Source organism: Rhopalosiphum maidis, chromosome 4 (assembly GCF_003676215.2).
Source record: "Rhopalosiphum maidis isolate BTI-1 chromosome 4, ASM367621v3, whole genome shotgun sequence".
In the NCBI taxonomy this organism is placed as follows: domain Eukaryota; kingdom Metazoa; phylum Arthropoda; class Insecta; order Hemiptera; family Aphididae; genus Rhopalosiphum; species Rhopalosiphum maidis.
The window spans coordinates 38,283,479-38,305,922 of record NC_040880.1 but is presented as its reverse complement, the minus strand read 5'-3'; the positions used below and the strand labels follow the sequence as shown (position 1 = coordinate 38,305,922).

Here is a 22,444-nt window from a genome sequence, read left to right as displayed (position 1 = left end):
AGACAAAGTGCTTATAGGATTATTCATTGGTGAATAAGTAGCTTAAAATTCTATACTACATGGAGCCAGGTGGTGTCGACAATTCTTTCCTCTAATGGCAAAGCCAATATATATTTTTATGTATATATATTTTTTTTGTATATATTTTGTATAATTTATGTACACAATAACATATTCTCTTCTAAATTATACATAAAATAGAAATTCAAATTTATTTTATCAAAACAAATTTATGATTCATTTGGTTTTATAAAAATACTAAGAAAAATTCCATTAAATAAAAAATATTAAATTTGTACATAATATACACATTTTACTATTGCTGTTTCATGGCATATAATATAATTATAATACTTCTAATTTTCTTGAATATCTAAAGTTTATAAGTTTCAAACATAATTAGAAGGAAAACAATAAAACACAATATATTTAATATTTAACAATATAACAATATAAATTGGAATATAAAATAAATAAATGTTAACATTTTTTTTTATATCTCCCAATTAAAATGTATTCCATTAATTTGTTTATATAATTTGTAGTGTATTTTGAATGATTTCAAATATTATAATAATGCATATTGCCACAATTGATCATTTAAATTGAAATAAGCACTTTTAAAATGTTGTTAAATAATAACAATTGATAAATTGTTATAAAATAGTTAATTTGATTATTTTGGCATTTGCTCAAGTAGGGTCATTTTTAGAAACTATGTAAAATATGTTCGAAAAGACCAAATTAATTAATTCATAATATGTATAATAAACAAAAATGTATAAAAACTAAAAATATATTATTTAAATAATTACACAATAGAAATTAAAATCAGTAATTAAAAAAGATAACCGTTATTATTATATCTCATGAAAAAGCTTTATGACAGTTTTGTTTAACATTTTTAGTTTTGTATTTCATGTTGTTTTTTGATCTCAATATTTTTTAACCTAATCATTTTGTAGCTACCTAACATCGACTGATATTATTATTTATTATATCTTAAATTATAAACAATATTATGTATTAGATTTTATTATTACAATGTTTAATGTCTTGTAATATTGCGATAATGAAAATTGTATGGTGTAAATTAAATTTGTTGAGCGGCAATTAATATAATCTAATGTTTATACAAGGGTTATATTATTGATTTGGCAGTGAATATAGGGACATAATTACATATATATTTACATGTATTATTTTTTGTATGCTTTGGTAATGATAATTATTAACTGTATACCCATATTAATGAATAATATTAAGACTTTAACTACTATTCTTTTATTGATATCCAAATTTTTAATATTGCCAATGATTGTCTTTAAAAATAATATAGGTACCTACTTAAATAAATATCCACGATTTATATAGCACTTATTGGTTATTTTAATATACATTTTTTTTTAAACATTTTTAAATTTTACGTTGAATTTTGATAAAATATCAAAATAATGACTTTTTACGAAGAAAATCACGCAGCGCTGATCTAAAAGCGGTTTTTCCTTTTTTTATAATGTAGACAGAACAAAGAATCTAAATGCTCCGTAAAACGGTTACTTATTGTTATAGGAACGATACAGTAAACATCATTCAACGGAGCAACAACGGCCGAAACAAATGTTCCTCGGCGAGTACTTTAATATAAAACATTTATAATAACATTTTTTATGATGCATAAATAAGTATTACTCGTTTTTAATGTGTTTGTTCTGTGCGATTTCCCAGCCATATAGCTTCCCAAGCCATTGTTTCTAATGGTTCTTTTTAGTTTTAATTGCACATTCATTCGGCAATGCTCCGATCAAGGATCGTAGAAATTCACTGATACACGAACATACATTTGACATAGTGTACCCTTGGTGTCCTGGGACTTATTTTTTTATATTACACATTTCAAGTCATGTCACATTAATTTTAACTGGCCTAAGAGCTTTCTGCGTCCTCGATTGTGCGCAACTCAAGTACTTTTAAAATGCAATGCAATGAACCTGGGAAAAAACCAATTTATCACAAATTAATGACAAGTGCAGTATTTATACGGTGCTTTTGTTATCACAATATATTTACCTATTACATGCTAAAGAATAAAAAAGCGTACAACTATTTATATAGTCGTTAAATGGTTCATCTATTTTATTCTGTTAAAATGCGAATAAGTGGAAAAAATATACTTATTAAATATTATACTATTTAAAAAAAATAAGTAAATTATAACGGAGATTATAATAAGCTAATGTGATGGAAGAGGACATCCAAATAATCTAATACTAGAGAATATGGATTAAAAATGTATTGACATTTATTATAGCTTGTAGGTATTAAAATACTAAATTTTGGCAGAAATAAAATGATAATTTTAATATATTATTATATTAAGTTACATTATTGCTCAATTAGTCAAAATAATACTATTGTATGAAATAAAATCTATTAATATATTATTTTTAGTGTTAATATAACTTACCAATATAAATTATCCATCATTGTACTGACTTTTTACGTTAAGCATAATCATAATTAATATTATAGTTTAGTATATAATTTATAAATGTCAACAATGATAATGGTATCTAACTAAAGTTAAGCTTTTTTAAGACTTTGTTATTTTAATATGATATAGCGTATTATTCATCGTATACACTGTAAAATTGACAAAGCTATGCAAACATAATTTTATTAACATATTTAAAATATGGCTTACGTTATTATGATTTTATATTTTATTTGGCTGTATATAATATTTATTAAATTATCATACTCCGTTTGTTAAATATTAATAGGTTAAGAGCCAATGCTAAATGTGTAACTTAAATAATCGGTCCACGTAGTGTTTTCGGACCTTAACGTAGAACTTGGTTTTTTTGCCAGTAGGATCTTCAAAACCTTCGTAGTACAAATAATCTTATGGAAATAAGATAGTGCATATTCTATAGGACAAGCCTGGTTTATAGAAGTTCGTTATCATATTACGACTTGTAGAGCAGCTAATACAATCGTTTTTTTAATCTATTAAAATCGAAATATTCTTTGTTCTGTTTGTGATTTTATCTCGAATAACTTACATGTTATATTCAGTTTAAATTTATAGTAAATATACACATATACTTTTTAATTTTGTAAAATGAGCAATACTCTTATAACTTGAACGGGTAATTTATTAGAAATTAGGATTTACAATAGTGATTGATTAAACGCGCTAGCAGGATAAAATCCCACCTGGGGCAAAGTAAAATTTACTTATAATTGTATACATCCGCTAAGGTTAAGTATTAGAATATTAGTACTAATATAATATTTTTGTAACATCTTTATTCATTAGACTTATTCAATATTATTCAATATTCTAATCTTTAATAAAACTTTATACATTTAAAAATATTATTATTTAAATTATGCGTGGTTAATGTATATACAAAATCCCACCAAGAGCAATGACTCCTTTCGCTCCCCCCTGCGAGCGTCCTTGTGATCAATGCGCGATAGAATGCATAAGAAGATGCGTGTAAGTGATAACGAAATCATAAATACATATACTACTGGCAATGAGGTAAGCTATATAATCTTATAAATTATAATATATCTATACATTTATTATAAAATAAATATTTATGTTATTTTAAATAATTTTAGTTCAACGGTTCTAATAATGATCCCGATATTTTACCTAACTATCAACTTCACGGAAAACAAAATATATCAGAAAGTGAAGACAAAAGTACTACAGTTATATATAATTTTATTGATTACCTGTGGTAACAATCACAGTGATCAAACAAATTGGTCACCAATAATTGGTAATTTAAATACAGTAGATTCTTATTATATCGAACGTCGCTATCTCAAACTACATTTAAATCCCTTGAAAGTACACTTAATAGTGTTTTGCTTTCGATAACTCAAAATAAAATTAATCCTTTTTCGTTATCTGGAATATACAAATAATATTTTTATTGCGATAAGAACAAACACCTACAGTAAGCAGTACATTCAGTATAGTGATCGTGATTTCACTGGTTTGTAGTCAATATTTATAGTCATTCATATACAATAGTGAAATAGAAAATAAACGTAAATTAAATGTCCTTACAATTAATTTTTATAATTTTTTCTTAGGTGAAAATATGTTTAAACTTTTAATTTCAGAAACAAATCGTTATTCCCACCAAACACTTCAAGAACGAATGATTTCGCGGTGTTCTCAATTATGGCAATATACTGATGTTAACTAAACGGATATGAAGAACTTTTTAAAACTTATTTGGACTTATTTCCAATATGAAAATGGGATTAGTTAAAATATCAAATTTGAAAAATTATTGGTGAAAAGATTTTCTATATCACACTAGAGTTCCAAAAGTAATGATCCGTATAAAATTTAAGCTCATTTTATCTATGTTTCATTGTGGAAATAATGAAAGTAATGAGCATGATAGACTAATCTAAATTCAAAATTTATTTTACATATTGGTATTACATTTTAAAATTTAATAAATAGTACTCGTACATACAAGAGGATAAAGTGTGTATCGATGAAAGCATTGTTCCCATTATTAGACACTTAGTATTTCGAAAATTCATCAAGAACAAATCATATCGTTATTGCATTAAGATATTTTAATTATATACGAAAGATTATTATACTTTACAGTATAATGTATATTATTCCGGGAAAGAAACTATGCGTCAAACTGACGTATCCTGCAAAATTGAATTAACATTAATGGAGCCTTATCTTAATTTTGGACGTATTTTATATGTCGACAATTGGTACTCAAGCATCAAGCTACCTGAAAAAAATAACAAAGATAGCACACATTCGATGGGGCACTGAAAGCTAACCGTAAAAATAATCCAGAAAATATTATTTAAAAAAAAATAAGTGAAAAGGAGAGATAATTGCTTCCCAATGTTGTAACATCAATATGGCTGTTTTTAAATAGTGAGACTAATATTATATTTTATTTATCATAACAAAACATATAGATGAAATAATCAAAATGTAAAAAAAATCACTAGTTATTCAAGACTACAATACAGGAAAATCATGCCATAGATTGTTTTGACAAAACGACGCCATAAATATATTAAGGTATCCGCTAAAGAAAACTGTTAAATGGTACAAAATAGTGGCTTTTAGCATATTTTTTTATCTACATCAACAGTTAAAAATAAAAATTAATCTATAACTATTACAATATACAAAAAACAAATTATTAAGCAGCTTTTAATGAAACAAACTGTACTTCACAAAGGTTAAAATACATATTGGTCCAAATAAAACAAAAACAAAGCTATATTATGTACAGTTATTGAAAAATTTCGGTAGATCTGAAACTCAGAATAAAACAAGAAAACTTATCAATCAATGTGATAGATGCAAATAATTACATAATTACAAATGTTTTAAGATTGTTTTATACAAAAATATATAAATATATTGTAATGATCAGTATTTCAGTATAAATTTATGTTATATAAATAAACTTAAACAATAATATTAAAATATTCAATATTTTTTTTACATATAACATGTAATTTATCAAACATTAGCTTTTTTATTTTACATAATGCAATACAAATATCAAGAACAATTAAGTATAGGATCTATAATCTTACACTAGTAGTTAACACCACATAAGAATTTAGGATCCTTTATATGTTTATAATTATGTATAATAAAATTTAAAAAATTAATTAATAGTTATTAGACAATATTATTTTATAGATAATTCTCGTATCATGTAATTTTGTATTTTATACCATCATAATAAAAAGATTTGTGACTATTAAATGAGTTTGCGAATTAAATTTAATAAATAATAGTTATATTATCATTCACATCATTAGACCACTTTTCTCGCTGATAAGACCTGATATTCAACCTAACCTTTTATTCATCATCATATTTGATTTGGAAATATATGAATAATACTGTATGGAATTTCAAAATGTAGATAAATATAAATTATGTTGGTACTGTATAGCTATTTACTTTATGAAAATATATTTAGCACTTAAATATGACATATTATTTTTACTAGGTGTATAGTGTACAAGTTTCTTGTATGTTTAAAAAATATTACATATTATTGGACCTATATTTTAGGGTTAAGTATAATATTGTTGATTACTTCTATATATATATATATATATATATATGACATATTTTTGTCGTTTATTAATCATAGCAAGTTTAAAAACAATAACTTAAAAATATATATATCCAGTGAATTTAAAAACTTAAGGATAAAATATCCGCACTATGTAATATTGAGGTACTTAATGAATAGTCTAGTATAATATAATGTAGTATGGCGATTGTATAGGGGAAGAGAATTTACAATTTATTATGCTAGTATATGTTTCTTTCTTTAAAAAAAATAAATAATAAAACATTGGTTAGTTCGTTTTTATGAAAAGTACAATACACTCGTCGTCTTACTATATTAATTTATTATAGTATAATTTTGTATACAATGAAGAATTACTTAATGAAATTTTGTTCGATAATAAAAATGCATCACTTTTGAAAGTACAATGAAATTGTTGTTACAGACAGCTCCCATTAGCAAATGCGTTTTTTATACCTAGCAAACACTTTTAAATTCTCAAAAGAAAATATAATTATGCACGTAAGGTAAAAAATTTACCCTCTCACTTATAAGCCATCTGAATACTAATCGCGGAACCCGTTAATAATTATTCCCAACAATATAAAATTATTAATGTCCACAGCATTTAGATTAAAAAATTATTTTGAGACAGGAAAAAAGACTGATTGAATTATAATTGAAATCGCTAAGCATAAGAAATATAACGAATTAATAACAAGCAAACATTTTTTTTATTTATTTCAATAATCAACTGTGTTTAAAACTTAAATAATAATAATAAAAAAAATGAAAACAAATTTTTAACTCTTAGTTACCATGTATAATTGTATAATACTGCGTTGTTAGAATTGGACCATTGGAACACGAAGTGGACTTTTTTTCGTGGTAACACTTGCTATATTTTATAATGTATGTTTAATAAATTATCAGTATTTTTAAAATTACATTTTATAAAACAAAAGCTTAAATTAATGTATTATGCATTATGGATACTATTAACTTTATTAGTATTATAATATCATATACATAGATTAAAAAATATTTTCTAAATGTACTACGTAGTTATTTTATAAGCACATATTTTTGTAGTTTATTTGAGTTTATTCAATTGAACATAAAAACTATACAAAAAAACCACACGAAATTTAAGCATTCTTAAATTATACTGGTATGATACTATGACATTGAATTAGTCATATCGGTTGTAACAAACACGTTTTTAAATTGATTGGGTTCCTTATATCATTCAAAATTTTTAATGGGTCGTCAAAAAGAAAAATTAAGTTTTTACAATAAAACAAAAGTCTTCCAAAATTAAAATTAAAATAATTAAATACCTAAAAACTAGATGATTTTAATTAGTATGATTAATTATTATGTTTTAAGTAGAATATGCAATATTGCCAATATTACACACTGTATATAGAATCATAACATTTTAAGCTAATATTAGCATTCGATGTATTCAACTAAATATTATATTATCATAGTTAGATAACTATTTACTGCAGTATACATAAGACATAGAATTCTAGATAGAACAGCTTAACCATTAAGTCATAACTGAATATACAATGGTTTTTATTTTCAAATATTGTTTATTATTCTATTCTTTTATAACAGGTACAATTTTGTTGTAACATTAATAAAATTAAATAAATAAATAATTATTGTATTAAACTTATATTCTAAATAATTTTATATCAATGTTTTTTTTTTTAGAAATTATATTTATATTATTTTTTGAGTATGTGTGTGTGTGTGTGAAATAGTTCAATTATAATTATATACATCAAAACTAACTAACTAAATAAATACTTAATAATCCTAATACTTTAAATATATCTAGATTTCTTGAAATTTATTGATATCGTTATTGTGTTTTCATTTTAAAACTATAATCATTAGAAGTCACGTCGTTTTGGAGCTACAATTGGATTAACTTAAATTAAGTAATGATGATTTTTTCGAAAATCCTTCTATGAAGCTAATTTATGCTCGGTATTTTATGCCGATAACGTCACAACACAATAATGATTCATTATTAAATTGTAACTAAGAACATATATTTTATAATACATTGTTTTACCTACCAATACTTAGAACCAGTGAGGGTCAGTATAAAAGCCATCTGCAGTTTTTTTTTGCGAATACTCCTTAACTTTCAGAATTTAGAAAAACCGTTAGCCGATGACAATTAATTAATAGGTAGTCAAAACCCTTTGTTTCCGGAGCACATAATATTATGTACTGTATAGAGAATCCTAGTCCGTTTTTTCAACGTTTCAGATCAAAATCATAACAAACTTTTAACTATTTAGAATTTCTTGATTTTAATTGTGTAAAGAGATTCAAGTTCTATGACAACTTTATTAATAGGTTATGTAGGAAATTAATTAATTATCTTTTGAATTTTTTTATGTTCAACATAAAATTGAAATATTAAACAATTTTAAGTATTAATGTAATATCAAGATATTGAATTTTCAAATGAAAAGTGTTTTCAATTAAAGTCAGTAAAGAAACCTACAGTTTTTAATCATTTTACAGTATTTAAATTGGGCCACTGTAAGTAATCGATATTTTGATCATAATTTTTGGTTTAAATTTTTTCTTTAACAATATTACATTAACGAATTTCATATGTGGCAACTGGGTATGAAAATAATTCTCCAACTCTTAGATAAGTGAAGCCATTTTTATAAAATTACACAACAAGATACAAATTACTAAATAATTTTTAATACAATAAATATAATAAATAAAAGGCTGTCCAATGGTGGTACTAAAAGTCCATATTATAATATCCTTATTAAATTATAAAAAATTGTTATAATTTATATTTTAAGACCAAACATTTTAAAATATAACAAATATTATTATGTTGTACTTATTAAAAACAAAAATGGTAGGAAACATTTCAAAAATATATATATTATGTAAATTATTTTAATGTAATAGCGAAGAAATTTAAGATAGGTCTTGGCCATGTCTAAAATAAAAAAGATAAGTATGTACAATGATAATATATTAACTAATTTGAATATATATTACAATTACAAATTTGTAAAAAATATTATTAGGCTAGGTTTGGTTAGGTTAGATTTGTATTGTATTTATGTGAAGTGTATATGTATGTATTTTTATTTATTTAACCAACATAAACCTCTCTTTAACTATTTTTACAACACTTTAAACTTCAAGATGGTTTTATTATTTATTGATAATTGAATCCATAAATTACAGCTATAACATATGACATTGTGCTAATCAAACGTGTGAGCCATTTCAATTCCGTTTAATACAGCGATGTTTATTTTATTTTCTTGCCATAATATAATTTTCATTTAAATGTGTATAGAATATAAACCATTATTGTTAAAGCATGCAACGTGTTATTTGTTTCTTTTTGTTACCCACAAGCAATATAGGTAATATGCATTCACACAAAATCATTTTTTAATAATTTTGAGGAATCTTATTTAAATAAAATAACAAATTACAAAAATTAAAGAGAATAATATTTTTGAAGATAAACATATCAATTTGTTTGAATATTGTCTCAAAACAATTAAATATCCATTTGAATTTACAATTTTTTTTTTTTTTTTAGTACAATTTAAAAAAGAAAAATAATAAAATACAAAATACAAAATAATTATATTGAAAGCTCAAAAATATTATTACTAACACTTTTTTAATATGTATACCCTAAAAAAAGTAATATCTCCATAATCACAAAAACTTTTTTGTTTTCATTAAATTTAATCTAATATAGGAAGTTTATATATCAAAACAAAACCATGATATAAATTTTATACAAATCAAATATGTATAATAAATATTTGTATATTTATAAAAAATATACAATTGTATATTATTATTGTATAGTATTATTGATTATAATAGTTAGATTGTTTTATATAAATTGTTTAATGTTTCACACATTTAAATAACATGATTTTTCCTTCAAAATTGATACAATAATATAAGTATAGCTACTAGAATAATAAGCTGAAGAGGTAAGTAACATTATATATAATATGTACCTGCTTATTATACTTACATTAGAACTATAGTAGTTTTCATATTTATTTGTCATTTATGGTACAAATGGTAAAAGATAGTAATAGCATTAAAGATACCGTAATTTATCTACAAAAAACAAAATTTAATTCTGAACCTTTTTTTTTCATATCATAGAAAATTATTAATATGACTGTAGTTATTATATTATATTGAGTTTTTTTAAAAAAAATCACTGTTAATAGACAAAAGAAACTCAGTAATAAAGAATTAAAGAGTTTAATTTTTAGATATTTATATGAAATATTTATTATTCAAAAATAGTTTGTTCAATATTCGGTATTAACCTATTAATACATATACATCGATGTATACTTATAATAAAGTATTCTACCTAGGATTACAAAATTAAAAATATAGTTTTTCATTTAAACAATTTAAATAGAAAGAAAGAAAAACAGGTAACCACTTAATGGTACACTTATAGCCTATTGTTATAATAATATATATTTATACTATATTATATCAACATATATAACTCAAAATTAAATGTTATATTTTTGAGAATACCGTAAAACAGTAGAAATAAATGCATAGTACAAATACATAATATCTTAAAATAAATCAAAATGCCATTGTGTATAGTAAAATTTATAATAATGTAATAAAAATAAAAGTAAACCCAGTTTATTTTCCAGTCATAATTAAGTGTACACTATACACTATATATATACAAAGACATTTTGTAATGAATTTCTAACTACAAAGTAGTTTATAATTTTAGAAATATTGATAACTATTGTCGAAATTATAAAATTAAATTCTTTATTAGAAAATTAACCACTTACAAGGTACCTTGTATTGAAATTTCAAACATTCTTACTTATTCATATTTTTTTTGTCGATATTTATAAAAAAAATTCATTTGTCTATATATACCTCAAAAAAAATTCAAAATATTTTGTAAATTATACCATAATATATAATTAATGATAATATAAAAAATTGATCAAAGTTTTCAGATTCCTGTAGTTATTTATTTTTAATTTTAATAAAATAAAGAAATCAATCAATTTAGTCAAAAACTATAGTTTAGCATAACAATTCCCGTTTTTGTTAATTTTTTGTTTGTTTTTCCAGATTATAAAATACAGTACTAATAATTTTTAATTTTAAACTCTTTACAGCAAAAACTACGAACTAGTTCCATTTTTTTTTTTTATCCAAAACCAATCTTAAAGTTAAAAATTGAAGCATTTTATCGACTACTTAACGTGTACACACAAACAAAAAAAAAACACACATAATTTATGTTAAGTCAATACATTTATCACTCCATTCAGAATTTAAAATATAATTTTTTTATAAATACACTATTGTCTATTAGGCAAGAAATTCAGTCAGAAAAATTGTTTTGTATTTTTTTTTTTAACTTTATATTACAGCAGTAACTGGAGTAGATTAAATAGTGTTTAAAGTATTGCAATCTATATTTTATCTTTCAAATGAGATTATAGAGAATATATTTATCTAACATAAAAAACATAATAAACAATACTTTACTCTAATAAATTTAAATATGAGTTATGTTTATATTTTGTGCCAACAAATTCACAATAATTCTTATTTTACAAATCACATACATGCAAATAAAAAGTTTGATAACGATGAAACCATCGTTGAAAACGTTTAATTTATTTTTTTCTTTAACCAAAATTATAATGCCATTATAGTGTATTGTACAATGTACATAAAATCTATTTTAATTATTACACAATAATTTAAACAGTAGTAATACTTTAAAACTAATTGTACAAATATAGTTTTAAAAAAATCAATAAAATTTGTTTGAATTATGTTCAAATATTAATATATGTAATTTACAAGGTGATTTTAATTTCAAATAATATAATATTGTCATAATTAATAAAACGTACGGATCATATTAATGTACTACTGTAATAAGAGCATTTAAAATTAATACCTATGTAATAACTATTTTCCTTATTATTAACTATACGTTACCGAAAATAGAACTACCCCAACCCCAATAATGATTTACCATATTATGAACAATATGCATTATAAACATAAAATAAAATTATGTAGGTATTGTGCTGTAACATAATAACGTTTAAGTTATAATAATATTATAGCTAGTCGCCACTCGCCATTATTTGTATAAAATACCTAGAACGAGCCATAATACTGCTGTAATAACTTACACGCTTAAATTAAAAATATTTATAAAAAATCCTAGTTAATGAGAAAACATATAATATATACTTACGATGAAAGAAAAATACATAATAGTAGACGTCTGATATAATAATAATACAAATGAAAACACAGTGAACTTGTGCATTGATGATATTTAGAATATCTGTTTAAACCGATGAAACTTGAATTGAGCAAAAATATAATAAAATATAAAGAGACAATGTTTTCCAAAAAATTACTGGTAGTTAATTTACAGATTATATTTCTATTTTCTGTTACGAAAAATTTCAGTTTTTAGATTTTTTCATTGATTATAAATTTATAAATAATTTATAATCAATGATTTTAGTGACTTTATTGTAATAATTACCTATATAGACCACGTAGAATTAAATAAAATTAAATCATGCCTTTTATTTTTTAATAGAAAATAGGAAATAATATTTCTTTCACAATACAGACAACAACTGATAATTGTTATTAGTAATAACTTTTTAATTTTTTTTTTAATTTACAAATATTTTAATGGGCATTATGTTTCATTAGTATTTTTTCTCATTACCAAATAAATGTGGACAATCGTATATTTACGTTTTTCGTGCAATAAGCAAAAAAATGCCGACCTAGGGTTATTTTTTTCTCCCCCAAAACAATTTTTGACTTCAAAAAGGCTACATTCTCTTTTGAAATATGGCCGCAAACAAATATTTCAGGATACAGATTTCATTTAACATATTCTTGATATTGTAAAATTCAAAAAATTGGCTTCTCAAATGTATATAAAGTCGAGTCATTTGAAATCGGTAGATGATTACCGTACCTAATATAATATTAACATTTTTAAAACCGAAAGATGTAAATAATTGTTTTATCGAGGACTTAATGAGTGAAATTCCAATTGATAAAATACTAAATTTTCTAATTATTTAGTAGAACCATATGTTTCTGAAGATTATTTTTATCCTTCAAAACTTTGGGCACTAGCAACTTCAGAACGTACACACACAACAAATGCCAGTAAATAATTTTAAGCACAATTTAAAAACAGTTTTTATCGATTTTCACCATCTATTTTACAATAAGTAAATAAGAAAATACATGCAAATAGATGTTTATTGTAAATTAAGAAACATCATTAAACAATAACACCAAGAAACCAAATTTTAAAATGATAACAAAAGAAAGTCTGTAAGTTATACAAAATTAAGTCAAAAATTATAACTTGATTTGAATATCATTTAAAATTGTATTTTATTATAAACAGCTGCTTTAATATTTTTATAATCGTATGCTATGGATTCGACAAACGTATACAGTGTCATCATGATTCTAGGTATAACTAAATATCTCAGCTGCATGACCTTGGATTGAAAAATTTTTTGGAAGTAGTGAATACTCAATATATACACATTTTGAGAAAATTTCAAATTTTTAATCCTTTTGCATGCACAATGCAATTTACTTTTTTTAATGGCAACACCTATTTTTTAACTATTTTCGTTAGAGTACTTACCTAATTTAAAATTTGAATTTAGTATATTTACTCAAAATTCGTTTTTAACGAAATTTTACCTTATAACTACTACACATATTAAAATAAGTGCTTAAAATGTTTTATCTGTGCATAAATAGTAATCTAATAATAATTGTAGGTCGGCTGGACGAATATTTTGAGTAGGTAATGATTTTTGTTAGGTTAACTATTATATGACTACAAATTGAAGTATTTTTACACTAAAATTATTTTATTATTCAATAATTCTAACAACGATGAAATAATCAGATAATATAATTATCAAATTTGATGAAAAAACTTCTGATTTTAGTCTAACTAGATTTGTACCTCAGTGCGTTATTAGTTTACTATCTGTGTAGACGTGTAATACTTATTTATTTAGAGGTCCTATATTTTTATGAATATGAATGACGTTGAAAAAATCGATTTAGTTTTAATTTATTGTAAATGCCAACGTAATTTATATTCTTAACTGCTAGAACGTATGCCAAACGATATAGGTAGGTACATAAAAAGATACCGTTCGCCTCATAATTATGTTTTATGACTTTTACAAGGGTTAATTCAAAAAAGAAGATTTCTGAACGGATAAATCAACCAACAAAGGCGTAGAAAAAATACGTTTGATGAAGACATAGAGTAACAGATACTATAGCATATAACCAAGTCAATCTAAATTCATCACTTATTAGACATGTTGCTCGCAAAACTGGAGTTTTGTATAGCTTTGTCCAAAAAATACTAAAACAGCATAACATGCACCTATTTAAAGTTGATTTTGTCCAACATTGGCGTGCTGGAGATCCTATCCATAGGTTGGTATTTATAGCGTGAATAAGTATTCAATTTCATAATGACACTATAATTGTTATTCATATTATTTATCTTGGCGAATCAAAATTTACAAAAAATGACATAATAAACAAACAAAATCTTAGATACTGGGGTGAAATCTACAATAGTCACGTCTCACGTGAAAACAGTCTGAGGCAGTGACATGGTTAGGATTTTAAAATGAGAGGGGAAACCCAAAATACTAAAAAAACATAATCAAAAATTAACAATAACAGTTCATTTTTATATTACTCATACTCGTATAATATACTTAATGCCTATATAATTTACATATAAGTAAATATATTATGTTTATTACCATAAAATAAGCTTTTTAATATTTTTAAGTTCATTTTTTTAAATACTATGTAACTCAATAATCTTTTTAAATATTTTATAAGTAAACAATGATGTGCTGTAAACATAATATTTCGAAAATAATTTTATCAATACGGCTGGATATGAATTTATATAAATTATATAAGTAGTTTAAAAAGTTTCTATGTACAAAAATAGTGTGAAACTATAAAATGTTTCAAACTTTGAAGACACTGTAAGTATTTATATTATACCTTATAAATTATTCAAATTTTAAGCATAAGCATACATAATTATGCAGTACAAAAATTTCATAAATTTATATTTAGTACTGATATCAAAGTATTGATATCTAACGTATATCTTTCAAAACATAATTTAAGTTCAATGTTTAGACTGTTTAGAGCTTTATCAAAATGGACTTCTGCTATAAAATAAGTTATTTTATTTATGTTTATTTTTTTATATAAGTTGTAGCTAATTATATATTTTCAAATTATTTTCTATTTTCATTACAGCACAATTTTTAACAACCAAACCAAGTTTGTTGATCGGGCATTGATATATCAAAAAAAAAAAAAAAAATAATAATAATAATAAATAAAACCTCTTGAGCTTTACATAATATACATTCAAATATTCACTATCACATAATATGGTGAATATGTAATAATGTTACAATGTAATATGTTTTCGAACAAAGATCGGGCGACAACGGCGAGGGATAAGGAGAAAACACGATGTCGTAATATTGGAATTTACATACAGGCAACGTGCCAAAAGTCCTACACGAGCCGTGTGGTGAAGAAAATATTGTTGGACCCGGAAACACGGGGGCCATTTTTTCCTCTTCACTATTCATACATTTAATAAATTGAAAAACTACTCAACCGAGATCTAAACTCTATATGAGACTAGAACGACCAGAAGTTCCGACTTTGATTGTTGAAATTCTTCATATTATAAAAGCAATGATTTGGTGACACACATCTCGTACTACAAGATAATACTATTAAGTATTACAACTATACAAATTGTCTCTAATTATTCGGTCATCTGATAATTGTTGTTCTTGTTGACTGTTGTCATAAATTTCGCATATTTGTCACCGGATTATAACAATACTTAGTATGGTCACAATATGAAAAAATATCAGTGTTATAATAAGCTATTATTGTAGTATTATTTATATTTTGATTTTAATTTCGATCGAATACACCGAAGTAACGGTCGATCGGTCAGAACATTATTCATTCCGATAATAATTAATCTTGTTTCCAAAAAGCAGTGACGGAACGTATATAGAACTAACAAGTACATTTATATTGGATATTAAATCTGACCTACATTCACTCCTCAATTTCGAAACGGCTCCAGCCGATAATAAAGCTTATTACAGGCACACACCAATTATATTATAATATGAATAATATTAGAAGTACATATTGTTAATTAAATTTGTAAACCCGGTCTTTATGGATTGGAAGTGTTGGAAAATGGAATATCATTACACTTTGGTCTCGAACGCGTAGCTAGATTTGTATAAAGGAGTATATTTTAATTTAATATTTAAAATATATAACTTGGAGATGGGGGGCTATTTATACATCGATCATGGATACGGCCACATTAATAAATTATAAAATACGTTTAACTTTTAAATATTTCTTTAAAAAAACTATATAATATTTCATTTTATTTAATAAAAATACCAAATTATAATAATGTTTATATCAATATAATGCAATTAATATTCTTTATTCATACCAAATCTTTAGATAATAATCTTATCTAAAATTATGTCCACAGACCACAGTCACAACTCACAACATCGTATATCGATAACATATTGTTAATAACATCTGTTAATTATATTACATGTAATACAAAATGCATTTTGTAAAAACCTTAAACTTTTTTAGCATATATTTTTGGATTTTATATTTATATCTTATATCACCGTAGGAGGTGTCTTAACACCCAAAACGACTCTTCTGGCTACACGCCTGATATTGGCAATTACTTATAAATAGGTATAATGCCTACACAGATAGGTGACAATCAGCTACTTATAAAAGTATGAACCTATACATGAAAACATGATAAATAATATTAAACGAATACGTGATGTTTAATAAATTTGGAAACGTTCATTAGATAAATTAGAACTAATAAACGATAACATCATATAATTAATGAGGTTATTAAATATTTTATATTATAATTAATGTGAAGCATTGTTATCTGTTATTGCTCCATGTGTGTATTAAAATATGTTTACAGTAATATTAAGTTTATAAACTTATTGAACACCTGGTATACATATTGCATACAATATGTAATGAATATAATTAAACACGTGTATTCGTGTACATGTAGGTATTTGGTATTTTAATAAACACGAGACAAGGTTAGATCAACACACCAATCCAACAGCAATCCAACTACTCGACAACTCACAACACAATTATAATTATTTATAAATAAAGTAAGATAATTTTAATAATTAATGTTTTATAATTATCAACTGTCATTATTAATTGGCCATACGGAATATACATATATATTTACTTGTATTGTTTCCTTTCCACTTTACATTACTTTTTAAATTATTTTTACAAAAAATTTTACAATTTTTCCGAAAATTCCCGGTTTTTTTCGCCAAAACCATTTATTTTCAAAAATTTCAAATTAAATCAAATTTTACCGAATTTTTCAGAAATGTTGAACTCTTAACTATGATTTAAAATTATATGACTAGGTTGTTCTAAGAGCTAAAATTATAAAATATTCATAAACTAATCTAAAATGTGCAAAAGAATTATTTAAAATTCCTAAAAAAAATCATATGTTCATATTATACAATTTATACATAATAACAATTAATATAAAAATATACAAAAATAATTTAAATTCGATGAATATTACTGAGTAGTAAGTAATAAATATTACATTGAAACCGGCATAGATTTTATAATAAAGGACAAATGTACATTATTATATTCTGTGTATACATATATATTATTTATTCATACATTCATACGCAGATATTTTAGACACATCCACTATGGATGATTGTATACAAATTGTAAATAACACATTTAGGTACATTAATTTATTGTTCTGAAATCTAATTTTTGAAAATAATTTTACTTACTGTTCTGAAGGAAACATTGGATTTAGGCAAAGCTAAAAATATATTATTATAAATAAATTAGTTTTAAGGTTTTTTTTTGTGACAATAATTTGTATTTTCTTACATATATATTTAATATATTAATGATTATTATAACTCGTCCGTTCAACTTGGCACTTACGGACACCGTTACAATTAAAAACAAATAGTAGTCAGAAAAATATATTATTACATAGATATAAAAAATATAATCCCACAGAAACGCAGACTATGATGAAGGGTGGGATAGTGCCGATAGTGATGAGATACTACTGGAATTATTCAACTAGAAATTAGGTACAAAATTATCAACCGTTTATTTCGTAATACCACGAACTAAGATATTATATTAATATCTTGGTTCGTGGTAATACCCGAACGTCACACAGAACAACCGTATAACTTGGAAAAAGAATTCCCGTCACCTGGTTGCACTGAATACCAACGTTTCAACTATAATATGATAACATATTATGTTATTGATATCTTCTAATCTGCGGTTATCTGCATGACTAGTGATTTTCACAGACGCACAGTGTTGAGCGTAAAGTGTGTAGAGAACTAGAGGTAGACCATGCTCTGCTGCTTTGGGTATATCTCATACTATATTTTAGTATTATAATATAATATATATTGCTAATATTCTATAGTTCTAAGGTAACAATCGTCGATCTAAATAATTATTATTCATTATCTACTATCAAGTATTAAGTATTAACTAATAAACTATATAAACAACTTTTGTGTTCGGGTGTCATGGTGTTGGTGAATACACACATTTGATCCAAATTTATATACCTAATTACTTTATTATAAAACTCTTGTAAACAATTTATTATATAAATACATTTTCAAGTGAAATCATAATAATATCAATCACATTATGATGGCTACCGTTGGTGAGTAAAATATAAAATAAATACCAGATCAATGACATGTAATAAATTAGAAATGTCTGACATTATTTAGTAAAGTTTTATATTTGTTGAAGGCCAGAAAATGTATGTTTTTTAAAATCTATCGAAATATGTATGCAATTAAATCACTGAAATATGCCCATAAGTTATGGGTCATAACATGTTTTAAAATTTATAAATATAAGTAAAATTACCTTTCAGTAGGTACTGCAGTTTTTATTTCAATTTTGTTGACTGGTACTTAATTAAAAATATTATTTTATTATTCATTCAAAAATAAAACTATAAATTTAAATAGAAAATTATTATATTAATATATTTTTTTACACATTACAATTTACAAATTAAAAGCTGATCGATGCCGCGCTATCAAACACTATTATAAATTAATTGTATACCTATTTTATATTTTTTATCAATAGGCCATTTAGAAGTTATTTATTTTGATAATTAGGTACTTAATATTTAACTCTTAAATTCGAGCTCTTAATACATAGTTAACCCGTCGTTGGTCGCGTCTTTTGTTTGTACTTCTTTGGTCGTATGGTGAGAGATTCTCTCACCTTTAAATGTTATATAATATGTTTTAAACTACCAAAACACATTTATTATGTAGATGAACACTTAAAAATATGTACATTATATACAATAAAATTCCGATTATCCGGACTAATTAATGTCAAGGGTGGTCCGGATAAGCAAATATCCAGATGATTGGTATATAACATATTAAAAATTATATAATTATATATATGTATTTATTATTAATATGTATATATTATAATTTAAAATTTGTAACAAACAATTTTATTATAATATTTAACTGAAAAAGAATGAGCTATAAATACAATAACATATTTTAAAAGATATTTTTAAGCCGTTAAATCTTTTTTCTTGTCCGGTTAATTAGACATCTGGTTGATAGGCGTTCGGATAATCAAAGTTCTACTGTATTACTATTAAAATAATTGTAAATTAACATATTATTGTTATTAAAAAAAAAAATGTTTTATTCTTGAATTTACGTATTACATATACAGGAATCACAGTTTTAGCATATTTTGCTACCGTTTTTACACCAGTTTTTAGTATTACAATATTTCTTTGTGGAATTCTAACATTATGATGAGTATCTGATAAGGTATAGCATAACTAATAAGCACTAAACTAAGATCAATGACAGTGGTGACAAAAATATTATCATGGTGAGACATTCTCTCACCACGCATTCAATGACGGGTTAATAAAAAAGTTTAAAAATATATGAATAAATAATACAACTTAAAAATTTATTATATGCAAAAAAAAATGTTTGATTGATCTAGCAATTTTTTGGTCTATTCTTGAATAAAAACATATAAATTCATAAACTTCCGTGCCCTATATTAGCTAAATAATTACAACCAGTAGGTAGGTAGTAGGTACATTAAATATTATTGATGATTATGTATGACATAATGTTACATTATGTTATTAGATAATAATATAATATTACTATTATACTAAATTTAAAAAAAAATTATTTTTCTTTAATAATTTATCTTAAACTTATAACTTTTATTTTTCTAAAAAAATTATTAAAATACCAACTAGGACCTAGAAAACATTTTTTGAACTGCTGATGTTTATTGAAATTTGAAAGGAACCAATATAAAAAAAATATGATTATCTAGTTAAAAAAACCTAATAAGTTTATTCATTTAAGTTCCTTGACTACATACCTATTGCTTATGAACATTTATCATTTCATCAATATTTACATTACAGTGCTTAGAAAAATGATGTAAATCTGAGTGTATAAAAATATTATGTACATGTTTATTGAGTATTACATTTTTAGTAAATCTTTTTTGTATTTTCATTTCAAAATTTCAAAAATTAAAATTAGTACTAATTTACAACTATATTTACTGTTTAATTATGTGCAATATCCACTATAGTAGTGGTTCCCAACCTCTTTTATTCTACGACGCCCCCTTTGTAGATTTTCAAAAATCTTGCACCCCCTCCTATAAATTGAAAAAAATCTATCACCTTTTTTGTGTACTTTAAAAATAAACTATACAATATTTGGAATGATTACTTTTTTATTGATGATAATAATTATAAAATATAAATAATAGTAAATAATAAAATGTAATAATCAATTAAGGTGAAATATTATAATAATAAATTAGTATAAAATATTAATAATAGTAAATAAAAAAATACACAATGAAATAAATAATGAATGTTAATGCTGAAAACACTTTTCTTTGGACAGTTTTGTAATAACTGCTTGCGCCTCCCCAGAAATGTGCACACGCACCCCATGGGGCGTGCCCCCAGTTTGGGAACCAGTGCACTATAATCATATTAAAACTTTTAATGTATTGACATGATAAGTTTTATGTTTTTAGAAAACATTGCTCTTTTTGAGGTCTTTAAATATTTAAATAATTTATTTTTATGTTTACCTACCTATTATTTTTATTATGTACTTTAGAAAAGAATTCACTGTCTGAGTTTTCATCACTTCTGTCAAATGCACTTACCAGTCTAGGACATGAGCGACTGTTCAACATTGCTTTTGTATTCACTGTTGAAACTGGCTTTATTCCAACTTCTTTGGCAGAGAAATTCAACTCAACTAATTCAAATATCAAATTGGCTAGAATGATAAAGAGCCAGCCATTAAATTCATTTTGGTATAAAAATAATGATAATTTTTATGCTGAGCTAAAAATGTCTAATCAGTTATGCTTTTTAATTGGTGTTTCTATTGGCGATTCATTAATTATAACATTAAGTCATTCAAATTTATCAAAATGCATTAATTTTGAGACTGATAAAATCATTCCCAGTGAAAATATGGAAAATTTGTTTGATTTATCTATAAAATACAAAAATTTGGTCAGCGTTCCAATCAAATGTGCTGTATTGGAAATCACCGTTGGTCAATATCCTTCTTTATGCGGATTACCTGAGGAATTGGTTACCTATATTTTGAAGACTGGACTAAAACCTATTGAATTTTATTCATTGATGAGATCCTGTAAAAAAATGTATCATTTAGTTACAAACAACCGGTTATTATGGAAAAAATTTGCGATTCAAGAATTATCGGTTATTCCAGTACCATTAGGATTAAGAGATACAATATCAATTTCTGATTATAGACTTATGTATTATGATATTCTTAGAAAAAGAGCTATTAGAAATAAAGAGATGGAAGAAGCAAGTAAAAATGATTGGCTCCTTTAAATTAAAAATATTAAGTGTTAATTTATTTTTATGAAAATGAATGTATTTATATTATATAAAACACTGCATGCATATAAAA

The 22,444-nt window shown here is 24.0% G+C and overlaps 1 protein-coding gene across 1 annotated transcript; it reads left to right on the top strand.

The window, feature by feature from the left end:
• The first annotated feature begins 18,745 nt into the window (after nucleotides 1-18,745).
• Nucleotides 18,746-22,444, top strand: LOC113548933. The gene is made up of 2 exons (XM_026950041.1): nucleotides 18,746-19,104; nucleotides 21,608-22,444. Exons 1-2 carry the CDS (start codon nucleotides 19,089-19,091, stop codon nucleotides 22,363-22,365), a joined length of 774 nt encoding a protein of 257 aa, XP_026805842.1. The 5' UTR covers nucleotides 18,746-19,088; the 3' UTR covers nucleotides 22,366-22,444.